Here is a 26,177-nt window from a genome sequence, read left to right as displayed (position 1 = left end):
GCAGTAACTCCTGAAAAAGGTGGCAAAGTCCCAGCAGTAACTCCTGAAAATGGTGGCAAAGTCCAGCAGTAACTTCTGGAAATGATGGCAAAGTCCAGCATAACTCCTGAAAATGGTGGCAAAAGTCCAGCAGTAACTCCTGAAAATGGATGGCAAAGTCCAGCAGTAAACTCTGAAATGATGGCAAAGTCCAGCAGTACTCCTGAATGATGGCAGGTCCAGCAGTAACTCCTGAAAATGATGGCAAAGTCCAGCAGTAACTCCTAAAATAATAATGGCAAAGTCCAGCAGTAAGTCCTGAAAATGATGGCAAAGTCCAGCAGTAACTCCTGAAAATGATTGTGAAGTCCAGCAGTAACTCCTGAAAATGATTGGCAAAGTCCAGCATAACTCCTAAAAATGATGGCAAAGTCCAGCAGTAACTCCTGAAAATGGTGGCAAGTCCAGCAGTAACTCCTGAAAATGTGGAAAATCCAGCAGTACTCCTGAAAATGATTGCAAAGTCCAGCAGAAACTCCTGAAAATGATGGCAAAGTCCAGCAGTAACTCTCCTGAAAATGGGGCAAAATCCAGCAGTACTCCTGAAAATGATGGCAAAGTCCAGCAGTAACTCCTGAAAATGAAGGCAAAGTCCAGCAGTAACTCAATCAAATGATGCAAAGTCCAGCAGTAACTCCTGCAAATGATGGCAAACACAAGCAGTAACTCCTAAAAATGATTCCAATTCCAACAGTAACTCCTGAAAATGATGGCAAAGTCCAGCAGTAACTCCTGAAAATTTGGAAAAGTCCAGCTGTAACTACTCCTGAAAATTATGGCAAAGTCCAGCATAACTCCTGAAAATGATGGCAAAGTCCAGCAGTAACTCCTGAAAATGGTGGCAAAGTCCAACAGTAACTCCTGAAAATGATGGCAAAGTCCAGCAGTAACTCCTGAAAATGATAGCAAATCCAGCAGTAACTCCTGAAAATGATGGCAAAGTCCAGCAGTAACTAACTCCTGAACATGATGACAAAGGCCTGCTGTAACTCCTCAAATGATACAAAGTCCAGCAGTAACTCCTGAAAATGATGGTAAAGTCCAGCAGCAACTCAAGCAATTGTTGGCAAAGTCCAGCAGTAATCCTGAAAACAATGGCAAATTCCAGCAGTAACTCCTGAAAATATGGCAAAGTCCAGCAGTAACTCCTGAAAATGATAGCAATTACAGCAGTAACTCCTGAAAATGATGGCAAAGTCCAGCAGTAACTCCTATAAATGATTGAAAAGTCCAGCAGTAACTCCTGAAAATGATGGCAAAGTCCAGCAGTAACTCCTGAAAAAGTGTGCAAAGTCCAGCAGTAACTCCTGAAAAAGGTGGCAAAGTCCAGCAGTAACCCTGAAAATGGTGGCAAAGTCCAGCAGTAACTTCTGGAAATGATGGCAAAGTCCAGCAGTAACTCCTGAAAATGGTGGCAAAGTCCAGTGGTAACTCCTGAAAATGATGGCAAAGTCCAGCAGTAACTCCTGAAAATGATGGCAAAGTCCAGCAGTAACTCATGAAAATGATGGCAAGGTCCAGCAGTAACTCCTAAAATGATGGCAAAGTCCAGCAGTAACTCCTGAAAATGAAGGCAAAGTCCAGCTGTAAGTCCTGAATTGATGGCGAAGTCCAGCAGTAACTCCTGAAAATGATGCGAAGTCCAGCAGTAACTCCTGAAAATGATTGCAAAGTCCAGCAGTAACTCCTAAAAATGATGGCAAAGTACAGCAGTAACTCCTGAAACTGGTGGCGAAGTCCAGCAGTAACTCCTCCTAAAATGGTGGAAAAATCCAGCAGTTACTCTCTGAAAATGATTGCAAATTCCAGCAGAAACTCCTGAAAATGATGGCAAAGTCCAGCAGTAACTCCTGAAAATGGTGGCAAAGTCCAACAGTAACTCCTGAAAATGATGGCAAAGTCCAGCAGTAACTCCTGAAAATGATAGGCAAAGTCCAGCAGTAACTCCTGAAAATGATGGCAAAGTCCAGCAGTAACTCCTGAAAATGATGGCAAAGGCCAGCTGTAACTCCTGCAAATGATGACAAAGTCCAGCAGTAACTCCTGAAAATGATGGTAAAGTCCAGCAGCAACTCAAGCAATTGTTGGCAAAGTCCAGCAGTAATCCTGAAAACAATGGCAAATTCCAGCAGTAACTCCTGAAAATAATGGCAAAGTCCAGCAGTAACTCCTGAAAATGATGGCAAATTCCAGCAGTAACTCCTGAAAATGATGGCAAAGTCCAGCAGTAACTCCTGAAAATGATGGCAAAGGCCAGCAGTAACTCCTGCAAATGATGGCAAAGTCCAGCAGTAACTCCTGAAAAGGTGGCAAAGTCCAGCAGTAACTCCTGAAAATGATGGCAAAGTCCAGCAGTAACTCCTGAAAATGGTGGCAAAGTCCAGCAGTAACTTCTGGAAATGATGGCAAAGTCCAGCAGTAACTCCTGAAAATGGTGGCAAAGTCCAGTGGTAACTCCTGAAAATGATGGCAAAGTCCAGCAGTAACTCCTGAAAATGTGGCAAAGTCCAGCAGTAACTCCTGAAAATGATGGCAAAGTCCAGCAGTAACTCCTGAAAATGATGGCAAGGTCCAGCAGTAACTCCTAAAAATGATGGCAAAGTCCAGCAGTAACTCCTGAAAATGAAGGCAAAGTCCAGCTGTAAGTCCTGAAATTAATGGCAAAGTCCAGCAGTAACTCCTGAAAATGATTGCGAAGTCCAGCAGTAACTCCTGAAAATGATGGCAAAGTCCAGCAGTAACTCCTGAAAATGATGGCAAAGTACAGCAGTAACTCCTGAAAATGGTGGCAAAGTCCAGCAGTAACTCCTGAAAATGGTGGCAAAATCCAGCAGTACTCCTGAAAATGATTGCAAATTCCAGCAGAAACTCCTGAAAATGATGGCAAAGTCCAGCAGTAACTCCTGAAAATGAAGGCAAAGTCCAGCTGTAAGTCCTGAAATTAATGCGAAGTCCAGCAGTAACTCCTGGAAATGATTGCGAAGTCCAGCAGTAACTCCTGAAAATGATTGCAAAGTCCAGCAGTAACTCCTAAAATGATGGCAAAGTACAGCAGTAACTCCTGAAACTGGTGGCGAAGTCCAGCAGTAACTCCCTGAAAATGGTGGAAAAATCCAGCAGTTACTCCTGAAAATGATTGCAAATTCCAGCAGAAACTCCTGAAAATGATGGCAAAGTCCAGCAGTAACTCCTGAAAATGGTGGCAAAGTCCAACAGTAACTCCTGAAAATGATGGCAAAGTCCAGCAGTAACTCCTGAAAATGATAGCAAAGTCCAGCAGTAACTCCTGAAAATAATGGCAAAGTCCAGCAGTAACTCCTGAAAATGATGGCAAAGGCCTGCTGTAACTCCTGCAAATGATGACAAAGTCCAGCAGTAACTCCTGAAAATGATGGTAAAGTCCAGCAGCAACTCAAGCAATTGTTGGCAAAGTCCAGCAGTAATTCCTGAAAACAATGGCAAATTCCAGCAGTACCTCCTGAACATAATGGCAAAGTCCAGCAGTAACTCCTGAAAATGATAGCAAATTACAGCAGTAACTCCTGAAAATGATGGCAAAGTCCAGCAGTAACTCTTGAAATGATTGAAAAGTCCAGCAGTAACTCCTGAAAATGATGGCAAAGTCCAGCAGTAACTCCTGAAAAAGGTGGCAAAGTCCAGCAGTAACTCCTGAAAAGGTGGCAAAGTCCAGCAGTAACTCCTGAAAATGGTGGCAAAGTCCAGCAGTAACTTCTGGAAAATGATGGCAAAGTCCAGCAGTAACTCCTGAAAATGGTGGCAAAGTCCAGCGGTAACTCCTGAAAATGATGGCAAAGTCCAGCAGTAACTCTGAAAATGATGGCAAAGTCCAGCAGTAACTCATGAAAAATGATGGCAAGGTCCAGCAGTAACTCCTAAAAATGATGGCAAAGTCCAGCAGTAACTCCTGAAAATGAAGGCAAAGTCCAGCTGTAAGTCCTGAAATTGATGGCGAAGTCCAGCAGTAACTCCTGAAATGATTGCGAAGTCCAGCAGTAACTCCTGAAAATGATTGCAAAGTCCAGCAGTAACTCCTTAAAATGATGGCAAAGTACAGCAGTAACTCCTGAAACTGGGTGGCGAAGTCCAGCAGTAACTCCTGAAAATGGTGGAAAAATCCAGCAGTTACTCCTGAAAATGATTGCAAAATTCCAGCAGAAACTCCTGAATATGATGGCAAAGTCCAGAAGTAACTCCTGAAAATGATGGCAAAATCCAGCAGTTACTCCTGAAATGATTGCAAAGTCCAGCAGTAACTCTGAAAATGAAGGAAAAGTCCAGCAGTAGCTCAAGCAAATGATGGCAAAGTCCAGCAGTTACTCCTGCAAATGATGTCAAACACAAGCAGGAACTCCTAAAAATGATGCCACATTCCAACAGTAACTCCTGAAAATGATGGCAAAGTCCATCAGTAACTCCTGAAAATGATGGCAAAGTCCAGCAGTAACTCCTGCAAATGTTGGAAAAGTCCAGCTGTAACTCCTGAAAATTATGGCAAAGTCCATCAGTAACTCCTGAAAATGATGGCAAAGTCCAGCAGTAACTCCTGAAAATGGTGGCAAAGTCCAACAGTAACTCCTGAAAATGATGGCAAAGTCCAGCAGTAACTCCTGAAAATGATAGCAAAGTCCAGCAGTAACTCCTGAAAATGATGGCAAAGTCCAGCAGTAACTCCTGAAAATGATGGCAAAGGCCTGCTGTAACTCCTGCAAATGATGACAAAGTCCAGCAGTAACTCCTGAAAATGATGGTAAAGTCCAGCAGCAACTCAAGCAATTGTTGGCAAAGTCCAGCAGTAATTCCTGAAAACAATGGCAAATTCCAGCAGTAACTACTGAACATAATGGCAAAGTCCAGCAGTAACTCCTGAAAATGATAGCAAATTACAGCAGTAACTCCTGAAAATGATGGAAAAGTCCAGCAGAAACTCCTGAAAATGCTGGCAAAGGCCTGCTCTAACTCCTGCAAATGATGACAAAGTCCAGCAGTAACTCCTGAAAATGATGGCAAAGTCCAGCAGTAACTCCTGAAAATGGTGGAAAAGTCCAGCAGTAACTCCTGAAAATGATGGCAAACTACAGCAGTAACTTCTGAAATGATGGCAAAGTCCAGCAGTAACTCCTGAAAATGATGGCAAAGTCCAGCAGTAACTCCTGAAAATGATGGCAAAGTCTAGCAGTACCTCCTGAAAATGATGGAAAAGTCTAGCAGTAACTCAAGCAAATGATGGCAAAGTCCAACAGTAACTCCTGAAAATGATGGCAAAGTCCAGCAGTAACTCCTTAACATGTGAGCACATTATTTGTTGTTTTTTGTTTCAATTGTTTTGTTACCATGTAATGACATAAATAGTTTTTTGTTTGTTCAGATGTTTTGCCATTTTGTAAACAGCAATTTCAATAAAATCATGGAATTTTTATTTGCCAAAAGAACTCAATATGTTTACACCAGTAAAATCCTGGCAGCCAGTAAAGTTTTTCGTTTAGCTTGCAGGCTAGTATTAATGTTGATAACTCAAGACATCTATTAGCAAGCTGATTCAAATTGTTATCAGTGCCAAGCCCGCGGGTCTCTACTAATTTCCATCCCTGCTCACCTTGAGTGGGTTTGAGAAGATGTCCATGAGCAGGCCTCGGTGTGCGTGGTCTGTCTTCTCCAGGGTCTCCAACAGGAACGGCATCTTGTCAATGGCCTGGTACACACGGTACACATCCTGGCAGGGAAAACATGGAAATGTAGACAGGTCATGTTCATAGAAAACAGGGTTATTCTTGAATACAGGTAAATTAAACACAAATACAACATATCATGTTAACTGTTTACTTCCGGATGGAAATTAAGCTCAGATTATAACAAAGGGTATTATTTGGTCAATGGGATGATGGGAAAAAATAATTTCATTGGATTTGCATTTTATTCATGCCCGTTTTACTACATTTCCACACAGTTTCCATATTTGATTTGCAAGAACACAGAGCTACGATAAAGAGGTTTTTCTGCTTTTTAAAAAAAGGCTGTAAAATAGACCGATCCCTATGCAAACAAACAAAGAAACGGAAATTTAAAAATATATTTTTTTATAAAGAAATGTCTGATGATTATTATATTTAAATTTTATTTCATAAACATCTAACAAAGTATATAACTATAACTTTTTGTGCCAATTGCATTCTTTCCCAAAATGTCCAGGAAAAAGCCTGATGTGTCAATATTTGATGATAAAAAAAATTAATATGGTCCATTTTGTCGGAAAAAATATCCCAAATTTGCCATTTTTTCGATTTAAAAAATCCCAATTAGACCAGCCAAACTCCTTTTCCAACATGGCGAGAGATAAAAAATATTAAAACAAGATGCGTTTGTGAAACACAATGTCCCCCTAGATGACGTTTGACTTTGGAGAATGACCTTGACCTTGTGAAGGATGACCTTGACCTTGACCTTTCACCACTCAAAATGTGCAGCTCCATGAGATACACATGCATGCCCAATATCTAGTTGCTATATTCAATATTGCAAACGTATTCATAAAATAAGCGATTTGGGCCACATATATTTGACCTCTGACCTTGAAGGATGACCTTGATCTTGACCTTTCACCACTCAAAATGTGCAGCTCCATGAGATGCACATGCATGCCAAATATCAAGTTGCTATCTTCAATATTGCATAAGTATTTATAAAATAAGCGATTAGGGCCACATATATTTGACCTCTGACCTTGAATGATGACCTTGACCTTGACCTTTCACCACTCAAAATGTGCAGCTCCATGAGATACACAGGCATGCCAAATATCAAGTTGCTATCTTCAATATTGCAAAAGTATTCATAAAATGAGCGATTTTAGCCATATATATTTGACCTCTGACCTTGAAGGATGACCTTGACCTTTCACCACTCAAAATGTGCAGCTTCATGAGATACACATGCATGCCAAATATGAAGTTGCTATCTTCAATATAGCAAAAGTTATTGCAAAATGTTAAAGTTGGCGCAAACAGACCAACAGACCAACAGACAGACCAACAGACAGACCAACAGACAGGGCAAAAACAATATGTCCCCCACTACTATAGTGGGGGACATAAAAAATTTGTATTTTCGGCTAGTCATCGGCCTTATAAAGATGTGCACCAGTTTCCTGGTTCCCTCACCTGGAGGTTTGCCCTTTTCCTCTGGAACTTCTTTGCCAGCCTCTGGAAGTCTGGTATCTTCCTCAGCTGGTCCTCGTACAGCATCTGTCTCAGGTCTGTGTCCTCCACCAGGGCCTCAACGATGTTCAGTCGCTCACCTGGCCACACAAATAGACACGAGTATATTAATAAATGTTATGGGCTTGCATAAAGGACGTGGACATTTGGGAACGTTGTACAATTAATACACATATAGACATAGGTCAATGATATTAATTTACATCATTTTAAGGAGTTATATACAAGCATGTTTGTTTGTTTTTATTAAGTAAAGGCTCCAACAATATGATGAAGACAACAATAATGATGATGATAATGATGATTATGATGATGGACACACAGTCAAAATGAAAATTATCCAGTGCCCCAGATAAGCTGCGTATCTGCGTCTTTTACCCTATTAAAATGTTTAAAAAAGCAAAGAAGTACAATATCATGCGTATTGAAAACGCAACCAATTTGACTTTAACGCAAACTCGTCAAATGGGATGCGTACAATACAATGGCTTCGATCGAAAATGCTTTTCTCATCTTCGGTATTTTCTCTTTTAAAGTATTATCGTAACGAGGCGATGCTTTCATTCAGCAAGCACCTGGATGTTGGAGCAAGAAACAGTCAAACTAAATAAAACGCTCTGCGGACTAGATTTCATAGTAAAATAAAGAGTCTGACCAAATAATTTACGACGACATACATGCGTTTTCAATCTGACTTAATCCGTCGTTTTATAACTCAGTTCACCCTATTTCAAGAATGAAATCACCCTATTTTTCAAAATCAAAGGGTGAAAACCCTATTTCCCAAATAATTATCTGGGCCACTGTTATCTTTGAATTTTTTGTTTCACCATTAATATGAGCAACTGCAACATACTTTGGTGTTGACCAAAAAGCGAACACACTATTGTGTTTAACAAAGAAGTAGGGTTTACACTTATGTGAAGTTCTTACATGAAAGAAAAGTATGAGTGTAATTTATTCAAAAAAAATTTTATTCAGGACTTTTTTTTTTTGTTCAACAGAAGATCCATGTATGAAAGCCTTAAAAAAAACATTATCAAAATGTATACATGTTAACTAACATGAAAGAATTGGCATATACAAAGTAAAACACAAGACTTTACCAAGTTAAATATATAGAGGATATTTGTTGGATTCGGTTGATTATCGATTTTAATTCACGAGTGATCATATAAAATATAGATTTTCTATGATCACGAGTGAATTAAAATCGATATTCCACAGAATCCAACAAATTGTCTTTATATTTTATGCTTTTTTTCACCGTTTACATACATTGTTTAAGAGTTTAACAAAAGAATTTCGCTGGGATAGTGACGTCATTTCGTCAAAAAAATGACGTTAATTTTCACTGTTTGAATCAGTGATATTATCAGTTTTAATTCACTGATATTTCTCTATAAACCACCAAAAAGCATAAAATAAAAAAGTCAACTCTAAAGTGAAGAGCTAAGTACCAAACAAGGCTAGTGAGATATAATAAGGGGTGACAAACCTATTTTGTTGACGTCCACTAGAGGCTGTTTGACCCAGTGACCTAGTAACCTCTGACCCTGCGCAGTACGACATCGATTCAGTAGACCCAAAACAGACTGGTTCTTATTGCCACCTAAAGCAACATATTACAAACACAATATAACATCTTTATTTTTAGAATAAAACAAGAGATGTGTTTGTCAGAAACACAATGCCCCCTAATGCGCCACTATTTATTTGTTTGACCTTTGACCTTGAAGGAAGACCTTGACCTTTCACCACTCAAAATGTGCAGCTCCATGAGATACACATGCATGCCAAATATCAAGTTGCTATGTTTAATATTTCAAAAGTTATTGCAAAACTTTACTATTTTAAATTTTTAAATTTTTTACCTTTGACCTTGAAGGATGACCTTGACCTTTCACCACTCAAAATGTGCAGCTCCATGAGATACACATGCATGCCAAATATCAAGTTTCTATGTTCAATACTTCAAAAGTTATTGCAAAACTTTACTGTAAGGTTAAAGATTTGGGACAGAATGACAGACAGAAACAGAGAAAAACAGACAGACAGGCCAAAAACAATATACCCCCGATCATTTGATCCGGGGGCATAAAAATATGACTACCAATTCGCCATTTTAAGAAAAATTATTAAAGTATTTTTTCTATATTACTTATTACATCAATCACGTGTGAGGTATGGATTTTATGTGCCTTATTTTAGTTTTATTAAAAAAGGCTAAAATCTAAGAGGAATTCATTTTTTGGTGGTTCTGTAACACAATTTGACCCGCCCACCTCACATGCAATGCCCACTGAGGTCTAAAAATATAAGGTAATTATGTATTAAGTTTGATAAATACCGGTAGCTTATTACTTCACTCTGGAAAAAAGGAAACAGTAACCCAAGTTTGACAATGCCTGACCAACCCCACCCCCCAACATTTAATAATACACATTTCAAAATATTTTTTTTTTAAATAACAAGACATTGTGACATTCCTTAAATCCAGGAGAATGCAGACAGGCCAATCCATATGATGACTATAATACAGTGCTATATGATGACTATACAGTGCTATATGATGACTATACAGTGCTATATTTTGGACGTTTTACTCTCATGTTTGCACTTGACCTTGAAGGTAATCAGCTGAATCTTGCTAGCAACACAACATCTCAGTACGACTCGTTCACCAAGTAAGTTCAATATTCTTCAATCTATTGAGGGGTTAGTGAGCAGACAAGCAATATTTTACAATAAAGTGCTATATTCAGACCTTTGATCTAAACGTTCGACCTTGACCTCCAAGGTAGTTTGTGATTTTTATTTTCAACATCCTGTCTCATATTTGTCAACAATTTAATGTTTTATAATCCTTAAATTCATGCAGAGGCAAGACAGTTGAAACACATATGAGGAAAAAAATACCAAACAGTCTCACTGATCTACTGTGGATAATAAGGTTGTAAGCACCAATACTATTAAAGTATTTATAATCTATAAGAAGCCATTCAAACCTTCCAGGGCACTGGGCAGGAGATTCAATGCCCGCACAGCCGCTGTGTCCAGTCTCATGTACTGACCAAGGTCAAACGTGGACAGTGAGTACTGGCCAAAGTTGCTTTCATCTGACAGTAGCTCCAGATACTTGATGACTGCCGACAGGGAAGACATTGCGTGCTGTTTTTCTAATTCAGCTGGAAAACACGTTGAAGTCGTTATCATACAGGAACTAGTTTGTATGTTTATTTGGAATTGTTTCCATTTTAAAAGTTTTTCAGTAATACCCGGGGTCTCAGTAAACCTGGCCACCCTTCTGATGGAAAAGATGGCCTACCAGTACTAAGCTCATATATTACAACTGCCCTACTTTAATTAATAGTATGAAGTCTGTAGTATGTAGTATTTTTTTCCACCACATTGGCAATTGGGTCAGGTCCCTTTGCATTAGTCAAAATGTTGCTACAAATTAGTGAACAAAATGGAAAACGTGTTGTTGATTTCTTGCTTACACACACTTCAAAAAATTGAGAATGAAAGTGATTTAAATATTATATTTACTAAAGTGCAACTTCAAGAGCTGGATTTGAGATGAATTGAATGTTGTGTCTTATCAACCCAAAAATTTTTTGAAGGAAATCTTAAATTGGGAAATTTTAGGTTTAATTTGGAAAAAATGTATACTTTTTTCTATCAGGAATTGGTCCCCCTAACGGACCCAAATTTGAACAACAAATACACTGACTCTTGATCATAGACAGGATTGCAGGGACGGGATATGAAAACAATAGGGTGCTTTTATTAACATTTGATGTGAACAAACATTCTTTTAACTTGCATGTATATGGGGGTGGGCTCTGAAATGCAGCAAATTGTTAATTAAATAACACAAAGCCCTTCATTGAACTTTTTTGCAATCATGGAAATCATATAAGCCATATTAGCGCCATAACATTTAAAAGGCTTGCCAAAATCTATCTGACACTGATTCCAATGGTTAATTTATGCTAATTCAATTCACTTATAGATATAGGTAAGCTATAACTGTCACACAAGTAATTTTTTCATGTCAATGGACAGGACAGGACATATTGAATACTATAATTCTGTCACACTTTTTTAAAAGCTACTATATCTGATCACCGAGAGCTGCTGCATTGCCTTGCTCCCCTTTCTTCATCTTGAGCAGCCTGTTCAGGTCCTGGACGCTGTCCTTGTTTGTAAACTCACCTGTGGGGTGCAAATACAAATCTTAACTCTTTCAGTGCTGGAACCAAATTTTGAAGGCCTTTGCAAACAGTTTGGATCCAGATGAGACGCCACAGAATGTGGCGTCTCATCAGGATCCAAACTAATTGCTATTCTGATAGTATTCTTTGAAAAAATCGCAGAAATTGCTAATTTTAGAAATTCAGCAGACGACATTTTAGCAGACCACAAATTTCCCAGCATGCAAAGGGTTAAAGCATGTGCAAAAGGGTCATCCTAGTTCAGCAAGCTTTTATGGAAATGTTCATTTTGAGGAAGTCCCTTCCAAACAAGAATCCAGTTCAAGCAGAGAGTATTGCACAGGCTAATCTGGGACAACACTTTATGAACATACAATAAGACTAGTTTTCTAAGAATGAGGCTAAAAAATTAGCTTTTTGAACATAATCCACTCACATGCAGTTAGGACACTATACATATACCAGAAGCTAGAAATGTAATCTAGACAAAGAAAGACGATTTTAATAAATCCATTTCTTCGTTCTTCATTGGGAGTGTTCTTTACATCTCCCCCAGAGACACCAAATACTGGTTCTTGTCCGAGGAAAAAGGACTCGAAAGCGTTTCAAAAAAGCCTTAGTATTTTTATGCAATCAAGCTAAAATATATAGGTTTAAACTAATAAATCCTTTTCTATTGGACCTTAAGATGAACTCTTCTACATTTACAATGTACATTATCTCTTTAATGTACAACAGGGTAACACACTTTGATTCCGAAGCAGCGAGAACTGTCATTATTGTGTTTGAGATACTCCGCATATCACTTTGACTGGGAGCATGTGCAGTTCAGCTTTAAGTACTGCATGGTGTCCCAACAATTCAAGCTCCCTACCTATTAAGAAGTTTCATCTTGATATCTCATATTATAGCAAAACAAGGGACAAAATTGTCACAAAACCAGGTTTTCATTGTGAAAAAAAATCTGATAAAGGGAGACAACTCAAACTGAACTTTTGAAATGAACAAAGAAAATTAACCCCCTTTGTAAGTTTGTTTTAAAATAAATCTATTTTTAGTCGTGGCGACCTTGACATTGGAGATATGCACATGAATTTATTTTTTTTGACCTTTGACCATGAAGGATGACCTTGACCTTTCACCACTAAAAATGTGCAGCTTCATAAGATACACATGCATGGCAAATATCAAGTTGCTATCTTCAATATTGCAAAAGTTATGAGCAACGTTAAAGTTTTCGGACGGACACACGGACGGACGGACGGTCAAAATTTGTGTGCGTATGGAAAGGCGTTGTCCATATACACATGCATACCAAATATGAAGGTTATATCTCAAGGGACATTTATGGCCATTTTTGACCTTTGAACTCAAAGTGTGACCTTGACCTTGGAGATATCGACGTAATTATTTCGCGCGACACACCGTCCAATGATGGTGAACAAATGTGCCAAATGATTTTAAAATCTGACAATGAACGACATAGTTATGGCTCGGACAAGCTCATTTATGGCCATTTTTGACCTTTGAACTCAAAGTGTGACCTTGACCTTGGAGATATCGACGTAATTATTTCGCGTGACACACCGTCCAATGATGGTGAACAAATGTGCCAAATGATTTTAAAATCTGACAATGAACGACATAGTTATGGCCCGGACAAGCTTGTTCCGCCCGCCCGCCAGCCCGCCAGCCCCCCAGCCAGCCCGCCAGCCAGCCAGCCAGCCCACCCGCATTCGCCAATCTAATAACCAGTTTTTTCCTTCGGAAAACCTGGTTAAATATATGCCCAGGACAAAATTTAAGCATGAACAAGGGCAATAACTTAACTTTTGAAAGCATGCTTTTATGGTTCATTTGCCCTGCACTTATCCTAAATGAGATTACCTACGTAATATGTTCACAGTTGATAACTGATATTATTTTCAAGATTATGCACAGTCACAATCAGTGTTTTTTTTCAGTTTTGGGGGAAGGGGGTCGGGTCCCCTGAGGGGGGGGGGAAATTGGCGCGTAAAAGGGGAAAAGGGGAAAATTTCTATGCTTAGCTAGTCACAGTACAAAATCAAGTTTTAACACTAATTCACCATACCGAGGGAGAAAAACATACTTCAAACTCTTTTATTCATAAACATGTTATGTTCATGTTCAAAGTTCAACATTTCTGGGCTTTTCAGTGAATTTATCAATTATTCTGGTGACCTCCTCTTCACCAAGTCTCTCCGTGTGAAGACAAAGTCTGATCAGGGACTCCAGTGTAGCTTCCCCAAGCCTGTTTCTCTGTGGCGTACAAAGCAGGTTGAGCAAACTAAACAGTCCTCAACACTCTCTTGACCGGACGTTTCTGGCGTTTCACTGCCCGCATTTGAAGAAGACTGACTTTTAAGTTGTACTTGTTTGAAAAGAATATCAATTTATTTTTAAGTTAAAACAGATTTGTCAATTTTTTTTGGATAGCTTTTGTTGTTGTGCTACATGTTGGAATACGTATGGTTTGCAGTAGATGTCGTAAAGCGAAAGTCGTGATAGTGAACTACGTACGGTTTGCGGTAAAGGCTAAAATAAAGTAAACACACGGATGCAGTTCAGGAAAATTGTAGAAAATTCGTAACGAAAGACGTATTTAAATGAGGTATTGATTAAAATTGAATAACACTTCCGAGAGGGGAATTTTAAAAATATTTGGGGGAAAAATATATACTCTTGAGATGGGGGAATGGGGCCGAATAACGCCGAATATTTCATCACAAAAAAACACTGACAATGTAAGTATGAAAATTAATAAATGACAATTCTCAAAATATGTAAGCAATTCTTATTTGTCCAGTTGTTGTTTTTTTGCCCAAATGTACAGCCTCTTACAGGCTGTTTACAAAAGTAAACAAAAAGGCCGTTTCTGAATGGCAAAAAGTATTTATTTTTTTCCCAAAACTCTGACAATCACTTCCCCCGAAAATATGCCAAATTTTTTCAATAAACTCAATAATTGGTTTATTGAGTTTATTAACAGAAATTCAATTCCCTGGCACTTTATAATATAAATTGTATAAAGCAGTTAAACATGCAGTTATAAACATGTGGTATACTGTTATTTATAATCTTATTAATAATGTTTAATTTTTGCCAATTTCAAGGTCTATTGCGATTTTGTTCCCAATCAAAAAGGCACAGACTGTTAAATATAAAGCAAAAAAAATCACTGGTCTCTTAAGAATATAGCATCCTCTTAATGAGATCTACTTACCTGTAAGTTTCAAAATCATAACTCTTTTGACTTTCAATGTATGCCTCAGGCTTAATTAAAGTACAAATATTAACAAAGGGCAATAACTGTAAAACTATAAATAGCAATAATTTATAGAGCTAATGCAGTACATCAGACTGGCATAAGCCTGTGGGCCCGTCTGATATTTCTGACCAACATTTTGAAAGGCTGACAATGAAAAGCAAGATCGTTGAACTTAATGTCTAATAATTTTTGCTTCCAAACATTGTAACCCTCTTGCAGTTTTCACAACAGCATTATTTCGTGGTTACCGGTTCATGATATTTCCAGACATAAAAAGATCTTTCTTTTAACATTCATAACAACTGTCAGCAGTACACTGCAGAATCAATAAATTCCAAGAAAGATTCCAAACTTTTACAGAGCCTCACGAGTTTGTACCAAACGACATCTGACTTAACTTATGGTTCACAAAAGTAGTCCGACATATGCGATTTTACCTTGTAAATTTTAGTACAGTCTCCTCGAATATAAAAATACAAGTATCAAAATTATCATTCAAAAATGGAAAAGAAAAACTAAGTTTGATTTATTTGTTAGTGGATCTGTGTATAATCAGATTCCTGTGCATATTCTGCTTTATAATGTTTTTTACTGTTTAAACTTTACTGTAATGGCAAGTTACAGTATCATGGAAGATATGGAAAGGTAAACATATTAAAAATATAAATAAATCTGTGTTAAATGCATCAATAACACTCAAGGATGTATGTTTAGAGGTGTAAATTTTTTCCCCAAACTTAAACACTAAAATAATTGTCTTTACCATGGCTTTTTGCACTATTTGTTGCCCTTTCTGGAATCAACAATGCTTTAAAATGTTTTTTTTAAATTTACTTTGCCCTGCCCCTATGCCCCCTTAAAATACTCATAATTTAGGCCGGCAAAATTTTCAATGGGCCTGTATATGTTTCCTCTTCGTAGGACAGTATGGAATGTAAATTGTGACTTTCTGCTACATGAAATATATCTACCTATTAAGTTTAAGTTGATAAATGTTTTATTTTTAAGATATGATCTGGACAATATTTCATAACAAAAATAAACAAAGGACCAACACTCTACTTGCGTAGTCTTATGCAAGTAACTAACAAGTTCTCTACTTGTTGCAGAATGGCCGTAGATATAATATAAAGCATGACAACAAACACACAAGTTGGCTGGGTCAGGACTCTAACCTAAAATTGTAGACAAATGTTCTCAACCAAGGGAGCTAAATGTCCTGTTAAATGTTAATCTTACTTTTCTTCCTCTCTGTAACCATGACACCACTTCTCTCCAGGACCTGTTTCAGTTTGCCCGCCTCACTGGCTGTGTCGCCCATGGCCACCAGGCATTCCTTGGGTCCCAGCTGCACTAACAGCGCCTGGGGAGTGGGATATAGAAGCTTATATGCATTCCCATAAAGACTACCATTTGGTATCCATCGTGTGCAAAGGAGGTTTTGAGTTCCAGGGTTGGAAATAAGAAGGTGGCAGACCACTCAGTTTTCTGATATAATATGTAGGGTGTATTCAAACATCAATGTTGGTAAACTTTGGCCAAAATGCAAGGTTCAAAACTCTCCAGTCCCATCCCTGCTTGGGGAGCACTTTAATGGGTTGGATCTGTCCTTCTTGAGTCTGCAGTTTAGTAGATTGATATTGAAGTTGAAGTCTGGTACATCCAGTGTACAACGTACTTATCAGGCCCCACAATTTCAAACTTCATCCAAGTATTAAAATATTTTACTTCCAGTAATTGAATTAAAAAAAGTCCTATAGGCATTCTGATTGGTAAATAATTTTTGGAAAATTGAAGGAAATCATTTAAGGCAGAAAATTTAAGGTTAATAGTTAAATAAAGACTCAGGAAAGCAATACCGGTAATCTCCGATGTTATGTTAGAAAAATGTCATGTTCTTTCCAGAAAAAGTAGCGAAAAAGGCACAAACTTAAAACTCACTCATGCTTAAATAAATAGTTTGTAAACCAAATAGAATATTCGATTGTGAACTTGGAATAACAAAACTTGAAAGGGATATGGCTTTTAAACATAGTAAAATTTAAGAAAACCCATTTACTACCTCAAGATTTGAGAACTGATCGTTGTCTGTGAATTCAGAGACTTGGAACTTTCTCAGTGTGGCATCAGCATACCCCACCCCTATAACCTACAAAGGAAGCAAAAGTTCTGTGGCAAAATTATCTTACAATAAACAGAATACTCATTTTTCATTGGCTATGGTTTTTGTACCCTTTGGGGAATTTTGGCCCGGTCCCTTTGGATTGGGAAAAGTTGCGTAATTTTGGCTAAAATTCTGAAATTAGTGTTGCTGTCTTTTTGCTTACAAATGCTTTATAATTGAGAATACAATTGGTTTGAATAAATTTACTAAGGTTTTACCAGCTTGACTTGAGATGAATTAAAAGTTGAGATGAATTTATATTTTAAATCAAAGCGCTGAAGGCACTGAAGTTGTTTGCTATTGTATAATCTTAGACGCAGCTCAGTTTTCAAAATTATGTTATAGCTTTTTATATCGCAAGTTTGAAATGAACACAACCCATTCAAATTTATAAAGAGTGTCGAGATGTGTTTTTTTTCCAAATCATTAATAAACAAGATAATTTAAGCTTCATTTTGGGAAAACTGGGCTTAATGCATATGCATTAATTGTCATCCCAGTACCTGAAACTCTCTTTAAACGAAACACACCATACAATCAGAAAGTGTTGTCCTTGATTAGCTTGTGCGCATTGCACAGGCTTATCAGTGTGCACAGGCTAATCTTATTTGACATGCATTAAGCCCCATTTTCCCTGAAAGAAGCTAATATGATCAGATTTCAATGATAAACTGGCCAATGTTGACGCACAAGCTGTTAAACGCTACACTGGCCAATGTCGTCTTACAAGCTGTTAAACACTATTGATTACATACACGCACTCCATGTCTGCAGTGTACCAGTGGTGAACTATAAACAGGCAGATGTGGTGGTTATGATCATTCCTAGCGTAGAAGAGCAGACGCTACTAGCATTCGTTGTCTGCATTATTTTACTGCAGGTAGTGCAGACGTACGAGTGCTGTCGCTCATGCAAAGCGTGCGCTCTCATTGGCCAATAGCGATTGTCCAATACAACGACGCTCCGCCTAGTGTATTTAACAGCAGACTGACTTGCAAAACTTTCTCTACATTAGTTGCTCGCTAGCGCGACCAACTAAAAATGAGATCAACAGACATAGGGAAAGCCGGCCGTCAGACGTTGCTGAACAATTAAAAGGGCCACAGCAAAAATGCAAGATCGTCGGACTTACTGTCCGGTCATTTTTGCTTTCAAAGATTTAAATCCACTTGCAGTTTTCATGACAACATTATTTTCTGCTTGCTGATTTATGATATTTCCAAATATGAAAAGTTCATTTATGTCAAATCTTGTAAGTCAGTAGTACATTGCAGGATCGATAAAATCAGGGTATTTTTCCAAACGTTAACAGAGCGTCTTAAATTATTGCCGAACGACATTTGGTTCAACTATTGGTTAGCGAAAGTAGTCAATACATTTTCGATTTTTCCTTGCATTGCACGCAAGTCGCAAATATTCCAAGGTGGCAGACAATAAAAGGAAATAACGATGCTCAGTGAAAATGACAAATAAAAATCTAATTATAGATGGACATGATCATATTATTAGTAGTGATTAATGAAAAGGGTGTGTCATTCAACGATGGAGAATACGTTTTAGATACAATTAACACATTGTCATTAGAAATTTATGTATTTATACCTATTGGATGTCACAGAATTAGTGTTTGTAATTTAGAGTTCATTCTGATCACGAAGAAAAATACATACATCTAACAAGATTAAAGTTCGAAAAAAGGAAACAGACAAACATGATTCGATTTATATGTTTGTGGATCTGTGTATATGTATAATCAGATTCATGTGTGTATTCTGCTTTATTATATTTGTCATTCTATACAGTTTATTGTAATGGCATTTAAGAAGATATTAAAATGTAAACGTGTATTAAATACATTAATTATTCTTTGTTAAAACTCAATTATGTATGTTTATATGAGTAGATATTTTCCCTAAAATGAAAAATACGCTGCATTTATTTCTTCAAATTAGGCTGTTCTCACTACTTTTGCTCTTTCTTAAATCCACCATGCTTAAAAATCTTACCCGCTGTCCGTTATCAGAGGACAGTTTCACCGCTACCACTCCGACAGAGTTTGACATGTCAGAACTGCCAAACAAGATGTCCTCAAACTGGGTCAGATTGCCCGGGGAGGCCTGTGGCATAAAGATAAAAATTAGCCTCGATCTGAAAAATGGGGTCTAATGTATTGCTGCACAGGCAAATCAGGGAAGACACTTATACACCAAAACTGGATTGCACAGGCTAATATGGGACTAAACTTTATTATTATTATTTTCATTAAACCCTGTTGTCCCTGAGCAAAACTCAAATACAATAGGTTAAAAGGGTTCTAGCTACTTCTGAACATGTATTTCTAATATTACTGCATTGCAAGATGTTTAATTACACATTGCTTTTAGACATCTGTAAAGGTACCCATTTGTAAGATGAATATAGAGTTCGAGTGAGAAATAACAAATGATGTTTGTGAAATATGTTAACCCCCTCCCCAACAGCAGCATAAGTCCATATTTACACTAATGCTGGGAGATCTCTTTTAGTGTTCACCTGTTGACCTCGAATAAATAAACATCTTCTTTTCCTATAAAGTGTCCGGCATACAAACTTATTATGACTGTAGGTCAAAGTGTTCCTCAGACATCTTTAAGAAACTAAATGGTTTAACAACAGACAGACCATTCACTCATCCCCCCCCCCCCCCAACACCTTCTTAGAAGACAAGAGGGCCATGAATCGCTCACCTTACTAACCAAATACAATCCCAACCCAGTTTTCATCCAACATTCTGACTAAATTTCATAAAGATTGGATGAAAACTGTGACCTCTATTGTCTACACAAGGTTTTTCTAATATTTGACCTATTGACCTAGTTTTTGACCCCAGGTGACCCAAATACAATCCCAACCCAGATTTCATCAAGACAAACATTCTGACCAAATTTCATGAAGATTGGATGAAAACTGCGACCTCTATTGTACACTTAAGGTTTTTCTATTATTTGACCTAGTGACCTAGTTTTTGACCCAAGATGACCTAAATACAACCCCAACCCAGATTTCATCAAAATAAACATTCTGACCAAATTTCATAAAGATTGGATGAAAATTGCGACCTCTATTGTCTACACAAGGTTTTTCTATTATTTGACCTATTATGCGACCTAGTTTTTGACCTAGTGACCTAGTTTTTTACCCCAGATGACCCAAATACAATCCCAACCCAGATTTCATCAAGATTAACATTCTGACCAAATTTAATAAAGATGGAATTAAAACTGTGACCTCTACCGTCTACACAAACAAACTGTTGACGGGCGCACGCACACACGCACACACAACAGACGCCGGATATCACACGGTCACAAAGCTCACCATGTCACTTCTTGACAGGTGAGCTAAAAAGTATAAATACCTTGTATCCAAGACTCCACTCGTTGTTCTTGGCTCCTCCCTTGTTCTTGTACACTTCTACTCGATACTGTCTCACCAACAGTAGGTCACGCACAAGGGCCTCAAAGTTCATCTTGCTGAGGCACACTGACTCCACTTTCTTCTCCCCTACAGGTGGTATACAAAGAGAATACAAGGTTATTGTGGAATACAGATGAGCCTCAGGGAACAGGGCGTACTGCAGGTGCAGAATGTGTCCCAGATGAGCATGTGAAGTTTGCAGTGGCAAAAAGGGAGGACACTTTCCACTGTTATTGAATTTTTCCTTTAAAATAAGTCTTTTCTAAGCGAAAATCCAGTTGAAGCAGAAAGAGTTTAATCAGCCTGTGCGGACTGCACAGCCTCCATTAGTTTGGCAAATCATTCAGGTTTTTGTGAAATGCAAATGAGCCTATCCCAATGTTACTTACATCTGGTTTCATTTTGATCACATCATTTTTGCTTTTTTCTGTCTTTATTTGGAAACTGAATACAAAATGGCTATAAGGCATGTTTTTTGTCATTTAATATCTACAAGTGTTTTTTTTACACCTGTAGAAAAAAGGTAGGGGGGTTCCTTGTTTAATATTGTTGTATCTATGAGGTTTTTTTGCTTTGTTTTTTTTTCCTATAATTGAAACATTATTTCAAAATAATGCAGTCCAGAGCTGAAAAATATACAAAAAAATGAAAAAGCAATACCTGAGCCCAGGTACTTGACAACAGTGTTTGTCTTGAAAACATCCTTAGCAACAAACAAAGCATCTTGCCCATGGACAGTGTAATAGTCCTGCAAAAAAAGCAGCAACTTGTGTTTTATATACCAATATCTTCCAGTAAAATGCTACTTTAAAAAATAAGCTATCTGTGTTTATTTACTAATAAAATACTAGAGCTTTGTCACAGACGTGACGTATACCCCCATGTGCCGCATTGACACAGACTATTTTGCATGCTGTCTTCACAAAACAAAAGGAGCTAAGTTATGGCGATTTTAAAGAATTATTATGTCATTATCATTTATGGCCATTTTTTACCTTTGAACTCAAAGTGTGACCTTGACCTTGGAGATGTCGACATAATTCTTTCATGCCACACACCGCCCGATGATGGTGATTCAATTATTTTAAAATCTTACAATGAACAAAATAGTAATTGCCCAGAGAAGCTCATTTATGGCCTTTTTTGACCTTTGAACTCAAAATGTGACCTTGACCTTGAAGATATCAACTTAATTCTTTCGCGCGACACACCGTCCAATGATGGTGAACAAATGTGCCAAATGATTTTAAAATCTCACCATGAACGACATAGTAATGGCCCAGACAAGCTCATTTATGGCCATTTTTTACCTTTGAACTCAAAGTGTGACCTTGACCTTAAAGATATCAACGTAATTCTTTTGCGCGACACACCGTCCAATGATGGTGATAAAATGTGCCAAATAATTTAAAAATCTCACAATGAACGACATAGTTATTGCCCGGACAAGCTCATTAATGGCCATTTTTGACCTTTGAACTCAAAGTGTGACCTTGACCTTGGAGCTATTGATGTAATTTTTTCGCGCGACACACCGTCCAATGATGGTGAACAAATGTGCCAAATGATTTTAAAATCTCACAATAAATGACAAAATTTATGGCCTGGACTAGCTCATTTATGGCCATTTTTGACCTTTGAACTCAAAGTGTGACCTTGACCTTTGAGATATCAGGGGGTTTTTTGGCCCGATTTTATAGCCGAAATTGGGCTATGTTCCCAATCGCAAAAAGTAAACTTTTTTCCCAAAATGTGGCAAACAATTCCCAATTTGAAAAAAAAAAAATGTGTATATTTTTGTTATCTCAATTTTAATACAGTTACCTCAAACAAAGTATTATATGATTTAGTTTTTTTAATTTGAATGATTATAAAGAGTTATATTAAATTAAGTATTTCCCTTATCTGTGGACTTTTCATGTGGAAAAAAAGGCTAATGAATTTATTTTCCCAATTTCATGAAAATGACGATAAAATTCCCAAATCCAAAGCCATGGGCTATCTTCCCAAAATGTGGAAAAAAAACCTGGATATTGACGTAATTCTTTCGCGCGACACACCGTCCAATTACGGTGAACAAATGTGCCAAATGATTTTAAAATCTTACGATGAACAACATAGCTATGGCCCGGACAAGCTTTCGAGACAGACCGACAAAGTGACTCCTATATAGCCCCCATTACCATTGGTAATGGGAGTATAATAAATCAAGAGTTCTGAAGCATTGGATACTACTTGGACACTAGAACCAGAGTGGTTACAGAAGCCGTGCTCTGCAAAAACTAGCCTTAATGCATGTGCAGTTTGCACAGGCTAAACAGTGACGACACTTTGTTTTAAGGAAATTTTCATTTAAAGGTCTCTTCTAAATGAAAACCAAGGTTAGGCTGAAATTGTTGTCCCTGATTAGCCTGTCTGAACTGCACAGGCTAATCTGGAACGACACTTCATGAACACGCATTAAGCCCAGTTTGCTCAAAATGTTCCTCAATAAGCCATGCATAAGACTTTCATAATTCATGCATAAATATGATTTATACTCACAGATCTGTCAAAGAATCTGATTGTGGTGCCCGATTTCTGAAAGAAACAAGAAATGAGTCAGAATACACAAATACCAGGGAGGTAGCCATCTTGACATCCCTTGATAACCCTTCTAGACAGACGGACAGTTGGCAGACTAAATGGGGACATGATGTAAATATTAGAAGCAAACTTAAATATAGAGCATGTTCATTTATTATAAAATTCAGTTTAAAACTTATTTGTTTAAACCACATTTGAAGCAACATGTCAATGTCCACAATTTTAATGTATAAATTGCAACCCAAATGCATTAATTTTTTTTCAAATCATTTAAGAGAAGTTCAATTTTACAAATATTATCTTTTCAATCATTGTTTAAATTTGTCTTTCCCAAAATACCTCTGGCAAAGTTCTGTAGTAGGCCAGGAACCCCTGCTCCTGGGACAAATCTGCATGAGAGAAAAACACAGAGTCAGAAAGAACCAAAATATATAAACATGTTTTAATTTAATGATAATTGGATATTTATCGTACCAATAAACACGAGTAAAATGTTTTTTTATATTTATTAAAATTATACTTCAGAAATATGCTTATGCATCATATAAAAATAAAGTTTGACTTTGAAAAAAACACATAAATTACGCCATAAATCGACAGTTGTACATATGTTTTACACATGGTGTAAGTCCCTTGGGTGTTCGATAATCTGCATGTACACTATTTTCTAATACAAGTCACAACGGAAATCTGGTTATTCACTGAATTAACTAAGCCCACGAGCTACTGTATGCAGTGAATTGCTCAGTGAGTGGCAATTTAAATTTGTCTTACTCTGCCTATGATTATCCCTAACTCTCATAGTATCAGTCCTCCTCATAGTATTGTTACTTTAACAAAAAACCTTCACAAGTACTGGAAAGTGTTCTTGTTTTTTCAATTTTTAGAAGTAGTAATTTATTTGATGGTTATTCATGACTATTACGACGGTCATTCTCATGATATCCGGTGTTCATTGGAAAGTAGGTCATGTTTATTCCAGGGTGATGGTATATGATTTTTAATTATGTAACATACAATTTTGTTAGTTTGTTTATGGATTAATAGTAGCTTCATCAAATGTTTTATATGCCGCTTAGTTTTCAGGGCCCTAAATCTTTCAAATCTGCCGCCGAATTTCCCCCACCTGAAGTTTTTTTTTCCCCAAAAACTGATTTTTTTTCCCCTTCAGAAAATGAGAAAAAAATCGCTGATTTATATTTTGAAAATTGACTCCAATATATCACTGTCTGTTATATTGCGTCGTCCAATATATCACAAATCGGCTATGGTTTTGGCTCCCAAAACATGTGACGAGCATAATCCCCAATTGGAAATAACATGTTTTAATCTGAGAATTTGCGGAGATAAAATCAGGTACAAGCTAGTATTTTACCCCTTTTTCACCCACTTTAATTTTCTGTTTAATCCAACATTCATAATCCAGTTTTGACCAGATTGTTTGGTTTCAGTGTACATCACTGTAACACCTGTGTACTGCGATAAACAATAACTCCTCTTGCCAAACATCAGGTCATTTTGGGTGTTAACATTCTCTCTTGAAATTGCTTTGAACTGCCAAAACACACCAGTGCACACATGAAGGTGTTTACAATTTTAACTGTAAATGTCACAAACGTTACTGACCTATCTCAACAATCTTTGCGCGTTAGATACAGTGTAAACTACTTGCTTTTAATTGAGAGGCAAAGCTCCCTCAGTTTGTCAAAATGCACCATGCTTTCCATGAGGATAAGATGACGTCATTGTTGATGATTTTGTACATGGGGTCTAATTTGTGCATGCTTTCTTGAACAATTAAACTTGGCAATTGTTTTCAGATTACAAATTTAATTATTCGCATTTGAAAATAATAACATGGAATAATGTTTTGTTTTATACCAATGAATAACATATGTATAAAACAAATACTTCAATAAGGTAGGAAAATAGCGTGTTTTGAGATTGCCAAATTATGCTAATGCATACTTAAACATGCAATAATAACCTGACAATTTATATTGCGCGCCAGATATATCTAGGTCGCGATCTTTGAATCCCTTCAACCGCAATATATTTGGACTTTTAAATAAGATTACTGTTATATAGATTGAGTAAAAGTCCACATTTCTGTCCTTTATATCACAGAAATATATGTTTATAACAGTTCAACACAGTTGTGTTTTGTTATAAAAATTCCCCCATTTACAATAAAATCCCCCTCTTAAGGGCTGCGGACCCCTTCCCCCAAACGGCCAAAGTAGTGTGAGGGCGCTGGTTTTGGATAAAATGTAAAAATATATTAAGAACAACACGAGCAAGATTTTCGCTTATCCATTAAGCTAATTTTTTAGAACAAGCACATGCGCATAAAAACAATTCTTATCAGCCAATCAGAAGGGCCGATACTATGAGACAATTTTACATGAAACAGATTAGTAGAGGGAGCCAAGTCTAGCCAGTATTTTGACAAAACATTGCCGATTAAAATGCAGTTTTCGTTGTTATGTCCAAGAATACGCATTTAACTATGGATCGACATTTAACACATGCGTGTTTTTGTATTTGTTCACTTCCGAAATTCATATGTATTCATTAAGAGGGCCGATACTACGGATACACATTCTACACTCCAATTTGGTTCGAAAGTTGTGGGCGAAAAGTAATTGACATATGATATATATGCATAAGAAACAAACTGTTCACAATGACAGTTATTGAGATCACATTGAGTGATTGTTTTATCACCAAATCTACTACAACAAAGTGTAAATTAAATGCAGAACATTACAATTGATATTACCAAGCTTTAATTCTTGGTTCGGTTGAAGTGCCATTGCATAATAGCGGGAAATTACACGATGTTCCAAAATTTATGTAAATAATACAAATCGCAAGGGGTTACAAGTCAGTAAACAAGATTTGCTTTCGTTTTTCTTAAAACCAAAACGAAATGCAAAGTTTATATATACTTTTATTCCTCCATATACAAGATACGAAGATCGAAACACAATATAACTAATGTGATTATAGGTGCTACCTAATTTACGGGCAAAAGCTTTTTAAGTTTTTTTGATAACCATTTATTTTTAATAAATAAATGGACATTATTGTGTTCAAAATATTATAATTGTTGCAATAATTAAGTAATGCATCCCAAAAAATCAATCTTAAAACGAGTTACAGGTTCCAAGCTTTAAGATCTAGCATCT

The 26,177-nt window shown here is 37.2% G+C and overlaps 1 protein-coding gene across 1 annotated transcript; it reads right to left on the bottom strand.

Moving 5' to 3' along the window:
- Positions 1-4,092: 4,092 nt before the first annotated feature.
- On the bottom strand, positions 4,093-25,825 carry LOC127852593 (DNA mismatch repair protein Msh2-like). Its single transcript, XM_052386544.1, has 15 exons — positions 25,769-25,825; positions 23,326-23,375; positions 22,945-22,980; positions 21,061-21,148; positions 20,342-20,487; positions 18,951-19,061; positions 16,843-16,929; positions 16,020-16,143; positions 11,406-11,492; positions 10,280-10,459; positions 8,770-8,883; positions 7,215-7,351; positions 5,654-5,770; positions 4,462-4,475; positions 4,093-4,156 (listed from the first exon to the last, which is right to left on the bottom strand). The coding sequence occupies exons 1-15, from the start codon at positions 25,800-25,802 to the stop codon at positions 4,093-4,095; spliced, it is 1,389 nt and encodes a 462-aa protein (XP_052242504.1). The 5' UTR covers positions 25,803-25,825.
- Between the last annotated feature and the right edge of the window lie 352 nt (positions 25,826-26,177).

This window comes from Dreissena polymorpha, chromosome 12, assembly GCF_020536995.1.
Source record: "Dreissena polymorpha isolate Duluth1 chromosome 12, UMN_Dpol_1.0, whole genome shotgun sequence".
NCBI classification, from domain to species: Eukaryota; Metazoa; Mollusca; class Bivalvia; order Myida; family Dreissenidae; genus Dreissena; species Dreissena polymorpha.
The sequence above is the reverse complement of the archived record's forward strand: the minus strand, read 5'-3'. Positions and strand labels throughout refer to the sequence as shown.

Coding starts and splice junctions, on each gene's coding strand:
- LOC127852593 (XM_052386544.1), bottom strand. CDS start 25,802: ATGGCACTTCAACCGAACCAAGAATTAAAGCTTG. Junction 16,144..16,842: donor ATCAGTTCTCAAATCTTGAG/GTAGTAAATGGG, acceptor CCCACTCCCCAG/GCGCTGTTAGTGCAGCTGGG. Junction 10,460..11,405: donor AGGCAATGCAGCAGCTCTCG/GTGATCAGATAT, acceptor CGTGTTTTCCAG/CTGAATTAGAAAAACAGCAC.